General features: G+C 40.2%; 1 protein-coding gene across 1 annotated transcript in view; it reads left to right on the top strand.

The window, feature by feature from the left end:
• The window catches only part of LOC139736360 (uncharacterized), a 74,159-nt gene extending 59,288 nt beyond the window's left edge, over positions 1 to 14,871 (top strand). Inside the window, exons 9-14 of the mRNA XM_071647115.1 lie at positions 4,142 to 4,275; positions 5,740 to 5,865; positions 6,274 to 6,388; positions 7,982 to 8,116; positions 13,394 to 13,519; positions 14,747 to 14,871. Of these exons, the coding sequence (XP_071503216.1) occupies positions 4,142 to 4,275; positions 5,740 to 5,865; positions 6,274 to 6,388; positions 7,982 to 8,116; positions 13,394 to 13,519; positions 14,747 to 14,871 (761 nt within the window). The remainder of the gene's footprint in view (positions 1 to 4,141; positions 4,276 to 5,739; positions 5,866 to 6,273; positions 6,389 to 7,981; positions 8,117 to 13,393; positions 13,520 to 14,746) is intronic.
• Positions 14,872 to 15,154: the final 283 nt, after the last annotated feature.

Below are 15,154 nucleotides of genomic sequence, written 5' to 3'. Positions count from 1 at the left end.
TACTCGTTTCCACTGTCAGAGAGAGCCCCTCAAAAATTGAAAACATACAAAATAAGAACAAGCAAAAAACAAACTGTACTAGGTTATTGAGTATCAAAAGTGTGTGGTCAGGTTGAATTCCCTTTACAGCATCGTGTTTATAAATCTCATCCAACATTACTTTTGCCTCCAAGACATATGGTACAAGCACAAGAACCCCAACGTAGTCCCCCCTCCCCCCCCAAAAAAAAAACACACACAAAAAAAAACCACCCTAGGGCAATCATGAGTATCGCTTGCATACAGTAACACTACATTGCCATTTCTTAGACTTGTCCTCCAGGGAGGATGGAGGTGCCCAAAGCTTTGCTAAAATCACATAATGCCAATAGAAAATCACACGTGTCCTTGTCTTTAAGTTTCCACCCATGGGATTGTTTGTACATCTACAAAGAGCCGCTCCTGAAATCCGGCCCAATTCCTTTTGTCATCCTGATTCTAGCCTTGGAAAAGCAAGCTAACAAACCATGTTTCTTTTCTTTTCTTGCCTTTTTTTTTTTGTCTCCCGCCCTCTTGTCAAGTGAATTGTAACCCTTGAAATTCTTGTCTTCCTCGCATTGTAGTGAATACTTCATTTTCCCTAAATCCCATGAGCTGATGTCTGTTCAAAAGGAGCGGCGAATCATATTGGAATGCCCTCTCAGTCTTCATTTGTACAATTGTACCATTCATTCCCCATAGAATGATATGTGTTCAGAAAACAAAGTGCTTGAAGTCTTCATTTGCGCTCAGTACTAATTTATGAGCAAAAACTAAAGGTGACAATAGCAACAATACATACACACACACACACACACACACACACACATACAGACGCAACCACATAAATGAAGAAAATGTGCTATTGATGCATTATTTATTTTAGAATCAATAGAAGAAATCTTTCATGAAATCATCCTTCGTTTGTGACGACAGTGCGCAGGTGACCCTTTGCAAGGGGGGGGGGGGGTGGTAGGTGTCAAATTTGCCACGGGTCTGACCAAAAAGACAAAATGTGCATACTACATGTATGTATTTTAGTATGAGCTAACCAATACGTGATATTTATGGATTAATTACATTATACTGTAAAACGAGGAATGTTCGCGTGCATTTTAATTTCGCGAAGTTCGTGAGCGCCAAGATTCGCAAAATTAAAATTCATGCAAAAGTTCTTGTCTTCACAATATGCATTGAACGGCAGTAGCAATTAGCGAAAATTTCATGCCACAAAAAAGGCTGTCGGCTCCAATTTAACAGCGAAAATTTCCTGCCGCTAATATGTTTTACAGTAGTCTCTTTTCCTGAGCAGCATGTGTGATATTAACCAGTAGCACTGTTTTCTGAAAACACAAGAGACTTTGCAACCTTCTTTTATATTTCTTGACCATTTCAACGTAAAACCTTTGTCACTCTTTATTTGTATGACTGTATTCTTACTTATCTATTATGAAACTTGTCTACGCCAGCAAGGAGTGGGGTTTCCCTTAAACCATTTCTGTGCCAGGGACTTTGGACAGTGTGAAATATGCTATAGGGTTTTTCTGAGCCATTTGGCATGCAAATCATACAAAGGGTTAAACTTCTATCCAACAATCATGAACAGAGCTTGTTGTTTTGAGGAAATTTTGATGAATGGGACATGGCAAAATAAACAAGATGTACCCTTGTGTGAACATTTAGAGTACCAAAGTACAGATGGCACAATTTTGGAATTGTAATCATCTTTACGTGTTATAAATTACAGCTGTGATTGCACTACATGTGTTGGCCCCATTGGAGCATGGGGGAGTGAGCAGGGGGAACTACAGATATGATGATGCTCAGTTTCATCTGATGTGCAGCGATCGCTAGCATTGTGTCTTCGTGTCTGTGGGACACATTGTCGGGTTCGATTTGCGGTGACTGGAGAAAGCATGGATATTTGGTACTGATATCGCAGTGACTCACAGGCTTTTATTAAATCAACTCTTTAGTCGCGGTATCAATGCCAGACTTCACAGTAATTACATTGAGCAGGGTAGCCTACCATCAAGACTTAATCATAAATTCCTTTACCTGCTTCTACAGACCAGGACATGATAATAAGCTTTAATTCAATATCTGTTTTTTCAATTTAAACGTCTATCATGAGTTCAAATTGTCTTCTCCATGTGTTCAGGCTAGAATGTACAACGCTGTATATCTTGACTCATTACAACGCATCTTGGCAGATAAAGGTGCTAATTGATATAACTTGATAGCAGTGTCGGATGACACTATGGGATGACTTTCGTTGGATTCCTTGCGATTCCTTACGGGACAAGACTACATTTTGCACGTAACATAGCACTTTCAGGGAAATTGACTCATCGATGCTATCGTGGGCGCGTGAGACTCCCGGCACAAGAATCGCTGATATGGATCTTGAGTAGCCAAGTGACCTTCCTTCCAAGCCAGACTCGCAGCTAACTGAGACCTGATGATATGTGATGAAAGAGTTTGAAAAACCAAAAACAGTTTAACAAAGAATTGAATGTATTGTGTGAATTTCTGCTATAAATCATATACATTTCGTTTTTTCAATATATAAAGTGTATTTGTTCTCATATTGAAAATGAAGTCTTTGTATGTTTTGTTTTGTTTCATTCGGCCCTGTTAGTTTACCTTTTAGGCAACTGTGGAAGACATAGTGATTAGTAGTGAAAGCAGATTGAAGTTCTATAACCCGCAGTGATTTTTTTGTTAAAGTGAAACTTCAGTGAAAAATTGATGAACTCTAGTTCTTATCAATTAAATTATGCACATTTCCATCTTATATATTACATCAATCAAGACCAGTGCAGCAGACTCGAGACAAGTTTTGAACCACAACTTATACCTGGCAATAAAACTTAACGAAACAACACAATAAAAATGAATGATAACCTGTAAAGACTCCACATGTACGTTGGATTTGTCTGTCGGTTTGTTTGTTTGTTTGTTTGTTTACACAAAAAGACAAGTCTGTAGATAAAAAAAAAAACTTGTTGAATTGTTGGTCTACAAGCAGGTGATGTAATGTGAGAAGGATGTAATGTGTTTCTGAAGTCTGCAGTTGAGTGTTAGAGAGAGCATGATATCTGGAACAGATTCTTGGAAAATTTTATTGATATACCTATTAACTTTCCTATGAAATAAGGGCACGCCAGTAACAAGTTTATGAAGATATAAAGCAATCAATGTCACAGTCATGTGACAAGCCAAGATGTAGACAACTCATTTGTGGACCCCAAGAGGACAACCATGTCTTGGTGACTCACTGTCACTCTGCTCCCTGTGTTTAGTGTCTGTCCCAGTTGTGCTAATTTGCCGAAAAATTTTACGCTGACGTTTGGTTTGTGTTTCACTGACTTTCATTGAAGCAACGCTCCACTGGGTTTACTTACATCTTCCCAACCGTAATGAAAGAGGGATTATTTGTTTGAGGGAAAATGCTGGACCTACATTGGAGAGCTTCCACTCTCTTTTAGTCACACTGTATGTACATTCACATATATGACATTGATCCTAAATCTGTTATTCCCTTGGCATCATCTTACTGACATTCTGGTAGCATATACATTGTAGTTTGAATGACATTGCTGTTAGTGGGAAGATCCCTGATTGTATAGGAGGCTCCTCAAAAAAATAAACCACAAAAAAAATCAACAAAACCAAAACACTTCACACACTGATTAAAGGATTTAAAAGCTTCCCTGATTTTGTGAATACTCTTTCTACCAATTGAAATGCATCTAACATGCAAAATCCTCCCAGATAGCTTTTCTGAACCCCCTGCCTCTTGATTTTGATGCTTTGATTGACATGCCTCCTTGCATTGTTGTCATTGAATTATTGTGATATGGCAGTATTTGGAAGATGATGCATGGTAATTGCAATGTCCAGTATGGCAATTCTCCAGGATTTTCAGCAGTTTTCCTGCAAATAAACAAAGAAGATATGAAGGGAAATGTCTCTCAGGAAACATTTAATACACTATACAGTTTTATGCACTCAGATATTGAACAAACTTATGAAGTCTGAGATATTGTCTAAATTTTCATACAAGTATCTGATTAAACAACAATGTTTCATATATGCTTATTTTTTTTTTCTCTGACAGATGAGAATCAGGTAGCCATTGTGAAGCTCAACGGATTACCCCCTCTACTGTCCATCATCAGGAACAGCTCAAAGGAGACGCTGTCAGCTGCCATCGCCGCGTTACGCAATTTGTCCATCCACAGACTCAATGAGGTAATGGTATTCTCTCAACTGGTGGTCATGTGACTCAAAGTTCATTGTCCTCTTCATTCTTAAGTGTATGAAGCATTACATACAGTGTTATTTATTAGCATTATTATTTAGTCATATTGGTGACAATGGGGAAAACTTGTTAAGGCAGTGTGAAAATGTGTACACAGAAGAGTTATGTTGTGATTGAAATAGACAAGGAAGGATTTGTCATGAACGCTCAAGTTAAAGGGATTGTATAGTTTTGGTTGAGACCCATCTTCGGGTTTCTAATATTTTTGTATGAGATACGAGAAACCTCTTAAATCAATTATGAAAGAACATGTAATTCCAAGAGGAATTCAATGTTTATTTGATGAAAATTGGTCTTGAGATGGCTGAGATATCAAAAACAGAGCGATCCTCATGAAAGATGGGACCCACATTTTATTACGATCTCTTTATTTTACTTTGTTTTTGGATGCCTCAGCCGTTCCAAAATAAACTTTGAATTCCTTGTATAGATGGTATGTTCTGTACTATTTCAGAAGTGGTTTGTGGTATCTGGCAAAAAGTTAAAAGCCCAATCCTCATCTCCACCAATACTATCCCTTTAAGTACAGAAACGTGTGCATTCAGGCCTGCTTTAGTGAGTTAAAAGAACAATGTAGCATCAATTGTTAGAATGGTTGTTTGCTGCAGGCAAAAGTGTGTTTTTAGCTCTTTTTGCTCTTCTAGTGGTCCCTATGACACAGGCTGGAGCAAGTACACTGTAGGCGTGTTTGGCAAGTTCTCCTTTTTTTTTATGGATGCAACTCACTAGAGACTTCCATTGTTAGAAGCAAAATTCTGATCCAGCAAAAAAAAAAAAGGAAAAAAAAAGTAACTAGAGAAGCACTCTGAGAGCGCAGACCTCCGCCAAGCATGCAAATCATTTTCACCACTGATCTTGTTCTTCCATAGAGATATCAGTGATTTTCACCCATACATACTTGTAGCATTGTGTGCTGAAAAGTTGCCTGATTTCCCAATATTGAAGCCTTTGTTACGTCATAAACCCTCAGCTGCACAGTGCGCCTCACCCCAGCAGAAACTAGAGCACGCTCTTTAGTGCGCGCAGGCAAACCTCAAATACGCGCAGCCTGAACTCCCAAGTTCATTGACCCTACCTGCCAAAATATCAAAAATCCTTCATAAATTCCCCCAAAATCCTCGGATCACTACCAAAAGTTAATTGTTTGTTACTTGTGTCATTCTCAACCTTTCCTGCAAGTTTCATCCCAATCTGTCAACTACTTTTTGAGTTATTTTGCACACGGACAAACTAACTAACTAACAAACTAACTAAGTAACTAACTAACTAACTAATGAACGAACTAACAAACAAACCAACGGTAACGAAAACATAACCTCCTCCCTTGGCGGAGGTAATAAAGTAATAATTTGGGGATGATCTGGTTTTTGTGCACCTTCTTCCTCTGGTCCCAGATCCCCATCTTGGAGCACGGATTCCTGGAGGAGATTGCGGTGGTGCTGAGGCAGCCAATGCTGTGGGACGCTCACTGCCACGCCGCCGGAACGTTACGCAACCTGGCAGCCGGGAGTAAGACATCGGTAAGGTTGCAGAGCCTTGAGCAGAACATGCACTTTAGCGCCTGTACACAAACTTCAAATATGCGCAGCTTGAACTCCCAAGTTCATTGACCATATATGCCAAGAAATAAAAAGTCTCTTAAAAATTCATAAAAATTCTTGGATCACTGGCAAAATTTAATCATCTATTCCTTGTGTCATTATCAATTTTTCCTGCCGGTTTCATCTAAATCCGTTCTCAACTTTTTGAGTTATTTTGCACCCAGACAAACAAACAAACCAACACAAGCAAAAACATATCCTGCGTGGCGGAGGTAATAAGAGAAGGCTCATACATAACTCTGAGGCAGACATAATGTGTGTTGCATATATTAAAGACACAGATTTCATAAATGGTGTTGAATGTTGATCTATTTGTTTGAATGTCAGATGATTCTCACTTCGGGTGCCCTTGACGGACTAATCACCGTGTTCCTTGAGTCCACCTCTCCAGCTAGCGTCCAGACGGAAGTGACCGCAGCCCTGGCCATCATTGCTGGACACGGTAAGGTGGCCGGTGAAGGCCAATGCAACTCCCATGATTGTTGACCCATTCCTCCCACAATTCTCCAAGAGTCTTCAGTGCCCCCAAACAAGATTCTTTTTCCCTGTCCACAGAGAACGAACAGATTGGTGATCCGCCTGTGCGAAAACAGTCAATTGGTACAACAGAGGGTGCGTTTATCAACTCTTTTTCTGAGCAGAAACAGGTTTTCCAAACAGCTTTCAAGGAATTTTTACGAGTTGATAAACGCAAAGCTGTTTTGAAAGCCCTTTCGGAAAGCCTTTTCGAAAGCCGCAAATTTGTGGCTTTCCAAACAGGTTTCCTAAACAGGTTTTCAGAAACCTGTTTGTAAAAGCCTTTTGAAGTTGATAAACGCAAAGCTGTTTTGAAACGGCTTTGTGGTATTATACTGCAGTTACGAACAATGCACGCCTTAATGACCTCTTCTCCCCGGGTGGAATTGCACAATGCAGCTGTGCAGTGACAGGCCAGTTATTGTGTTTGCAAAGAGTTGATAAACGCAACTATTTTGGAAGCCGTTTCTAAAGGGCTTTGGAAACGGCTTTGGAAAGGGCTTTGGAAACAGCTTTTGAAAGCCGTTTAAACAGGGGAAAGTTGATAAATGCAGCCAGAGACTGTCAAATAAATTACCTCACAGGACAAAGTTCTTTCAGTGATCATGAAGCAGAAGAAGAATTCTGTAACTACAATATCTCTCTTTCCTGTAACTGCAACGTCAATTTGTGGTCTCATTTGAAGAGATGAAAATTAAGGTGATTTGATGATATTTGAGTCAGTAACAAGTCAGTCCATGGATGCATCTTTGCACTTTGCTACGCTGTGGGCATTGTGCAGTACATAGTTTTCACACGATTGCAAATTGTGCGAATCAATAGATTAACAGTTTGTGCAATATGCGCAATATGTGAAGAGATGAAAGTTACACTACGGCAAAGTCGTGTAGATCATAGGATTGAGTTTGCCATGAGACCTGTAGAACTGAGTAAGTTTGACTGCCCTGTACACGTACTTGTGTCACCGTGTCAATTCATTATATACATATTACATTCCTAATTATCTATCTACAGGCTTGCCATTTGTATTGTAAGACTTGGGTTCCCTGTTCAAACGTGCTCCTTTATTGATATGTACTTATGTCACTATTTTAAAATTATGGTCAAAGCTATGTATGACCATGTACATTTGTAATTACAGACTATGTAATTTCTCATGATGCTGTGAATTTGCCATGTTGTCCGATAAACCGTCCTAATTTTGAATAATTACCGGTAGTAATTCTTGTGTCGAGTTGTTCTTATTGGAGCTGATTGACAAATTGCCCCACATTGATGTAAATGAACACCTATTATTCAGTGTTTGAGCTATAATGAAATATCACAGGCATACATACTCTTGTACTCTTGTTGGTTTGAGTGTTAACCAAGTATGTGTGCTCAGGATTTCTCTATCATGGCTGCTACTCAAACACCCAATGATTGATGTTCATTTATGTTGACATTGGGCAATTAGCCAATCAGTTGCGATAAACCATCCTGATCATAAAAATTTTCAATTGTTTGCGCTGTGTTCCAGACGAGGCCAAGCGAGTGCTCCTGGGGATTGGTGACGGACGGGTCTTCAGTCGTCTGGTCAACCTGGCCGCGTGCTCGCCCAGTCGGGATGTGCAGTACAACAGCGCTGGAACCATCGGGCAGCTGGCGTTATTCAGTGAGTGACCAAAAGGGGGCACCACACTTGGGCTGTGAAGTTATAAGAGTTCATGTGAACTGTCACCCTTACCCTTCTAGGGCTAGTGCACTTTAGTTTCAATTTGTTGTATTATATCTGTGACATCAGACCAATGTCTCCCTAAACTCTGTTTAACCCATTGAAGGCTACTCTTGAGTATACCAGAGAGGTGTCAATGGGAAATGCATGTTATAGCAAATCAAGTCTGCTTGTCCTCTATGGGTTAATATTATGTACTATTGAGTAGACAATCCCATTAACCTGTTGAGTACGGGCTGATTTTGCTACAACACACATTTCCCATAAGCACTTGCCCGAGTATACTCGGGACTCGTCCTCAACGGGTTAAAAGTTTCATTAAAGATGTAACAGTCCCACATCAAGACTATTGTAATATGACGGGGTGAAATAATTGAATATTATAGAATTGGTACAAGAATGTAGCCAACCCTAAATGCTGACATGAGTCATGAGTGCCTTCTTCATTTTTTTTTTTTTTTTTTTTTTGTGCCAAAAAGCACCTGAGTGCAAAAAGTGCACAGCAATGAGAAACCAAACTGCACTACACATCTTCCACTGGAAGATTATAGAGTAACCCAATTAGTTGCTTTGATTCACATGGTCGTCTGTACAGCTGATGAAAGAGGGATCAAAGAGTTTTCCAGCTGACATGATAGTTCATCGACCTATTTTTGTAACAAATATTGCACAGGTTTAAGCTTGTGACATTAAATGAATGAATGAAAAGGTATTTTTTATTAAGCAACATCTCTAGCAGCCCGCAGGCTGAATTACAGACTTTTTACATGAGTAGATGTGAGAACATTGGAATATGAAGAAAAAATAAAAGATAAATGAACAAAAACATATATAAGAATATAAAAAATATATAAAATAAATAAACTGAAATCAAAGGTATTCACAAATCATGCAACATGCTGTTGGCTGCACCTTGCGCATGTTGCACCATTGTAAATGATCTGGAGACTTTCAACACCAAAGCCAGATCCTGCGCTCTGCACTGGACAGGACTTGTGTAGTGACTCGAGAAGAAAAGAAAAGAAGACCATTGTAAATACCCTCCAGTGCACTGCATCTCCACTAACGCACTGTCACCCATGCATCATTTGTCTGGCATCATTCTCTCACATTTCAACGAGTTTTGGGACATCTTAATCAGTAGGAAAAGTCTGTGCTTTAGCAGACATGATAACAGCAGACATCACACATTTGTGTTTTAAACACAGGGGTTAATTAAGTAAAAACCTGAGTAATAATCATGGTGTTTATTAAACCCCTGTTACATGTCAAGGTCTTATTCTAGGCTTTGATTTCACATTCCTGGCACCTTTCACAAAGATGCCTGGATCATTCTCAAGTTTTACAAAATTGCACAATAGGCCAATAGTAGTTTTTTCCTCTCTTTTTTTTTTTTATGGGGGGGGGGGGAGGGGGAGTTATTCATTGTATTGACAGATATTACCCATATTTCTCTATCTTAACAATAGCATGCCGTCTACTGTAATGCTGACAATGGAGCAGCAATATTTGTTTTTCGCTGCAAACCTTTTGATATGCATGATTGACACATACGAAACAAATAAGTGGGCGATCAGTACACACTCTTGACTATCTAATTTCAGTCGGTTGATATTATCAACCGCTTCTTGTTTTGTTCTTAAAGTAAAAAAAAGAAAAAAACAGTGCCAATGATGTGCAGAGATATGATAAGAGATGAGAATCGGAAAACAGAGTAAAATGGGTCATCAAAGTTTGTATCCTTGACTGGTAGGTTATGATGAGCTGGTTTTGTGTGCCACACCCAGTCTTTTGCTTGTGTGCCCCTTTCATTCTTTGTTTTCAGCCGAGGTTCATGGACAGTCTACGTCTTAGTTGCCAAATTCTGACTCAAACTCCCAAGATGGGCTAATAGGGATGGTAACTCTTCTAAACGTGTAGTTCTAGATTTATGTACTGGAAGAGGGAATACTGTTCAATTCAATTCAAATAAATCTTATTTCCAATAACACACGTTTGTTATCGATACATATTAAAAAAAACACATTGTATTACAACAAAAGAATTGCATATATGGAACTGATCGTTCAAAATAATTGCGTTAATGGAAAAGAGGGACCCATATAGAAGACAAGCTTGTAGGAATATGGGCCACTCAATACATCGAACTTACAATAGAATAGTTGGATGCCGTACAGAGATAGAGAGAGTTATGGGAGTCTCAAACAAGAAGAGATCCCAACTTTAATTCCTGCCCTATCCATACATCACTGAGTTTCGGGCTTTTTATCTACCTGCAATACTCATGCTGACCATGATGTTGGTATGATTGTTGCAGTAAAGCAGGGCTGCACACTAGAACCCCTTTTCTACTAGTACAACCCATCTTTGTTGGACCAGTAGATACCCAGTTTTTCCATTTTTTTACTGGTGGGATCCTAAAATTTACCGGTCTTGTTCTGTTGGTTTGACTGGCTCAACAATGATGTTATCATAATTTTTTGTTGTAACGGTCATGTCGGACCAGTAACTGTTGCGATTCTTGAAAAGTTACCAGTCCATCCGTGACTTTCGCCAGTCTGGGACCATCGCCAGTGTTAAGCGTTGGTTAATCCACTGAGGACGGGCTGATTTTGCTGTAACATCCATTTCCCATAGACAATTGCCCGAGTATACTCGGGACCAGTCTTCAGTGGGTTAAAGGAAGGGTACTGATACTAGCAGCTGCCTGCAGGGAAGGGTGCTGATAGCTTCAAAGGGAGGCTATCCTGGGTAAATAAGGCCAAACCATCCTTCAGGTAACCACAAGATGACGATGTTGGTTGCCCTGTCAAGTAAACAGGTGAATGTGATGATGATGAACTGACTGTGACGTCTTTACCTCAAAACTTGCCCTCGTTAGCTGTTCTGTGGTGAGCAGGTGTTTGTGTTAGCCTTCTCCCCACCTGCCAGATCATTCTGCCAGATAATGTCTTCAAAGTTACCCTGATCCTGGGCGTTAAAATGAGGCCTTTGTCTGTCAAACCTCATCCTCTCCCATTATCCCAACCTCTGCAAGATCAGCCTGATCCAGCACAATTCAACTGTTTGTCAACTCATTACCCAACCCAAAACTCACATTATCCATCTACCACCTCACCCAATCACCATTGTCCCCAACCACCACCACCACCCTGCTCAGTCATGGCATTACCCATCCCCCTTAACAACCCCAACATCTATTTAGCCCACTACATCCACATCGACCCTCCCCCATCAAACCCATCCTCCACCCATCCCAACCCTAACCTCTTGCCAGGCTCCCTGACCCAAAATGGCCACTTCTCAGCACAAATACGACACCATCCAACCACCTATAAACCCAAATCAAATCACCATCCACTTTGCTAACTTTACAATTATAAAGCTAAGTTTTGATGGCTTACTAAATGACAATGAAAATGCCTGGCAAGTTACGCTGAGCACATGGGCACACAAAGGTTTTAAAATATGCTACTGCATGCTGTCAAAGAAATGACTAGAATTTGAAGAAATAAGAACAAACACAATAATATTCTTCTCACCTTTGTGACATTGACTCACCTTTTTCAACAAGCTGCATTGTGAATGATTCAGTGGGCATAGCCTTTCTCACGTTCATGGACATTATCATTCTGAACAGAGACCCTTTTGTTTTCAAGGTGTCGTAAAAACACAAAAATATTCCCCTCACCTTCAGGACATTCCCACACTTTGTTTAAACAACCCAGATGATTCAGTCGGCTTAGCCTTGCCTATGTTCATGGACATCATCATTCTAAACAGAGACTCATTTCCCCTCATGGTTTCCAAACATCTTTAAACAAGAACAATGACACTTTTGTCACATTTGTTCTCAAAAGAATACTGCTAACAGCGACTGAACCAAGCATACTGATTTCTTCAACACAGTCCAAGTGCACTTTACTATTTTTACACTAAGGTCATTTTCCTGTAAATACTTTTATTGTTTCACACGTTTCCATTTCCATAAATAACATATCCTGTATATTGTTCATTGTCCCATTTTGTGTATTTGTGTGTAATGCATATCTGTGAGAGAGGAGGTGATTTAGGTTATGCACTTTTGACTCCTTGTTCATTGTGGTAGGCTTGTGACAATATGACAATAAAACAGTTGATTAATTCTCCTTCTCGAGTCACTATGCAGCTGGCACCATGTCCGTTCAGCCCAGTGCTCCGCGCATGTTCTTGCTTATGGGGATGAGGAAACGGACGAAAGCTATTGACAATCTGTATCTTAAATCTAAAGCTGAAATATACTTGATGTCACAGTTATGATGATGAAAATGATCAGAGCAATGATATAGTAGTATTAATGGTAATGGAGGCAATAGTAAGGGGAGTAGTTGTAGTAATGATAATAGCGATAATGATGATGACTTGAGGATGATGATAGTGATGATGATATGTGACCCACCACGACAAAAGGATCTGAAAGTTGCTGATGGCTGAGCAGAGAAAATCGAGTTTGAAGTCAGATCGTCAGAATTTGTCAAAATAATTGAATTTCTATTTTCAGGATAATGTAGTCTAATGTTTTGTCTATCATCTACCGAAATTTTGAAGCTTAAATGATCAAAGGAAAGGTGAGAAATTGATGTTTTTCTGAGCCATGATTTTCCAACATGCAACGGAACAGAAACTTGGCCGAAGATTTTTATTTAACGCTGCAGATAGACTCTGCCCCTCGCAACGAGGGAGTGATCTTATTGGTCAGTGCGTGGCATCCTGTTTGCTGATTGGTCGTGTGTAAACTGCTGGTGCTAAGCTTGATTGAACATTGTGGAGGTTGCTATGAGCAGACCTATTGTCAAGAGGTGTAAACTGTCTTACCTCCCCTTGATCACGATTGCATCAGAAAGAAACTTTGAAGGCGGTTTTCTCAAAATGCTGATTTCCTAGACCGCTCGACGTGCTCTCATAAAATCATCAATATCTCCGCAACCGATGAATTTTATGAGTTGTGTTACATTGTATATATGAAATTACGGCAGAAGAGTAAGGGAATAATGTCATGTCATTTTCAGAAAATCCACCTCCTTCGACTTTCAGATCCTTTTGTTGTAGCGGGTCACATATTTGTATCTTACACAGTTCCTTTCCAGCCATGTTGAGACACTTAATGATGCTTCCTAACATACTTGTACCAGTGAAACTTTTCCATTGACAGCTTTCATATTTTGTATCTTTTGCCAGGCCTGCCCCCCGAGCTGATATCTGCCAACATCTCCATGCTCCAGAAGTACCTGACCCGTTTCCTCCGCAGCTCGGACGCCGGCTTCATCCACATCTCTCTCTGGACCATTGTCCACCTCCTCAAGTGTAAGACACTCATACATGCATTGCTCAGAGGTGATAGAGAGAATGATGATAGTGATGATAATGGTGATGGTGATGATGGTGATTGCTGATGGTGATGGTCATTATGGTAATGAGCTTGGTGATGATGATGATGGTGGTGATGGTGATGGTGATGGTGATGATGATGATGGTGGTGATGATGATGGTGACGATGATGTGGATGGTGATGATGGTGATGATGGTGATGATGATGATGGTGGGGATGTGATGGTGATGGTGGTGATGATGGTGATGATGATGGTGATGATGATTGTGATGATGATGGTGATGATGATGGTGATTGCTGATGGTGATGGTCATTATGGTAATGAGCTTGGTGATGATGATGATGGTGGTGATGGTGATGGTGATGGTGATGATGATGATGGTGGTGATGATGATGGTGACGATGATGTGGATGGTGATGATGGTGATGATGGTGATGATGATGATGGTGGGGATGTGATGGTGATGGTGGTGATGATGGTGATGATGATGGTGATGATGATGGTGATGATGATGGTGATGATGATGGTGATGATGATGGTGATGATGATGATGATGGTGATGAGGATATGGTGATGGTGATGGTGATGATGGTAATGATGGTGGTGATCACTGTGGTAATGATGGTGGTGATGATGATGGTGATGATGATATGGTGATGGTGATGATGATGGCGATGTGATGGTGGTGATGGTGATAAGGATATGGTGATAGTGATGATGGCGATGATGACGGTGTTGATGGTGATGATGATAGTTGCAACTGATGTATCCAATCTGTACTTGTCTCATTGATAGGAAAGTCTCTGTTTCTGGTGACAGTGATGACAATGATAATGAAGACGATAATGTCTGTGTCAACAGTTGGATGATTCTAATGGTGACAATGAATATGATAATGGTGATAATGATGACGTGATGAGGAAGAAGATAATGATTAAGGCAATAGATATTATCATGGTGATAGTCATGAGAATGATGTTGCTGATGATTAACATAAATTGTGGTGATGCTGGTAAGAGGGTGATGATCATGTCAGACGTGGTGGTGCTTATAGTTTGTAATAAGTTTTATAAATGGTGATAATTGTGCTAATGATGATTGCAACTGATGTATCCAGTCTACTCTTGTCTCATTGATAGGAAAATGTTTTTTGCTTCATTTCTTTAATTTCAAGTTTCTTCTTGCCATCCCCTCCCTACAGCGGAAGCTTTCAGGACGGCGTTCGGGGAATCGTCTCTCCCCAAGCTGGTGGACACCATTCTGACCTCTTCTCACTCGGCGCAGCTCAAGCAGCTTGCACAGACTGTCCTGGACAACATGGGATAACCAGTCTCCATCCTGAGTGGGTAGTTGTTGCAGGGTGCGCGTTCCCATCTCTCAACCACGCTGACTTGACTTGACTACCTGGCATGGATCATGATGGAAGACAAGATAGTGGTACCAGTCTAACTGTTAACAAGCAGCAGTGATTTTTATGAAAGTCACATGCTAATGTTAAAAAGTGAAAAGGTAGATGCTCACATCTTGATGTATGATGAAGACTCTCTTGGATACGCACATGGATACATCAATGATCGGAGGTCAGTTGTCCGAGACCTTTGCACAAACA

Source organism: Diadema antillarum, unplaced genomic scaffold, assembly GCF_040938485.1.
Source record: "Diadema antillarum isolate AM-2024a unplaced genomic scaffold, OU_Dant_1.0 seq00000637_RagTag, whole genome shotgun sequence".
Taxonomy (NCBI): Eukaryota; Metazoa; Echinodermata; class Echinoidea; order Diadematoida; family Diadematidae; genus Diadema; species Diadema antillarum.
The sequence above is the reverse complement of the archived record's forward strand: the minus strand, read 5'-3'. Positions and strand labels throughout refer to the sequence as shown.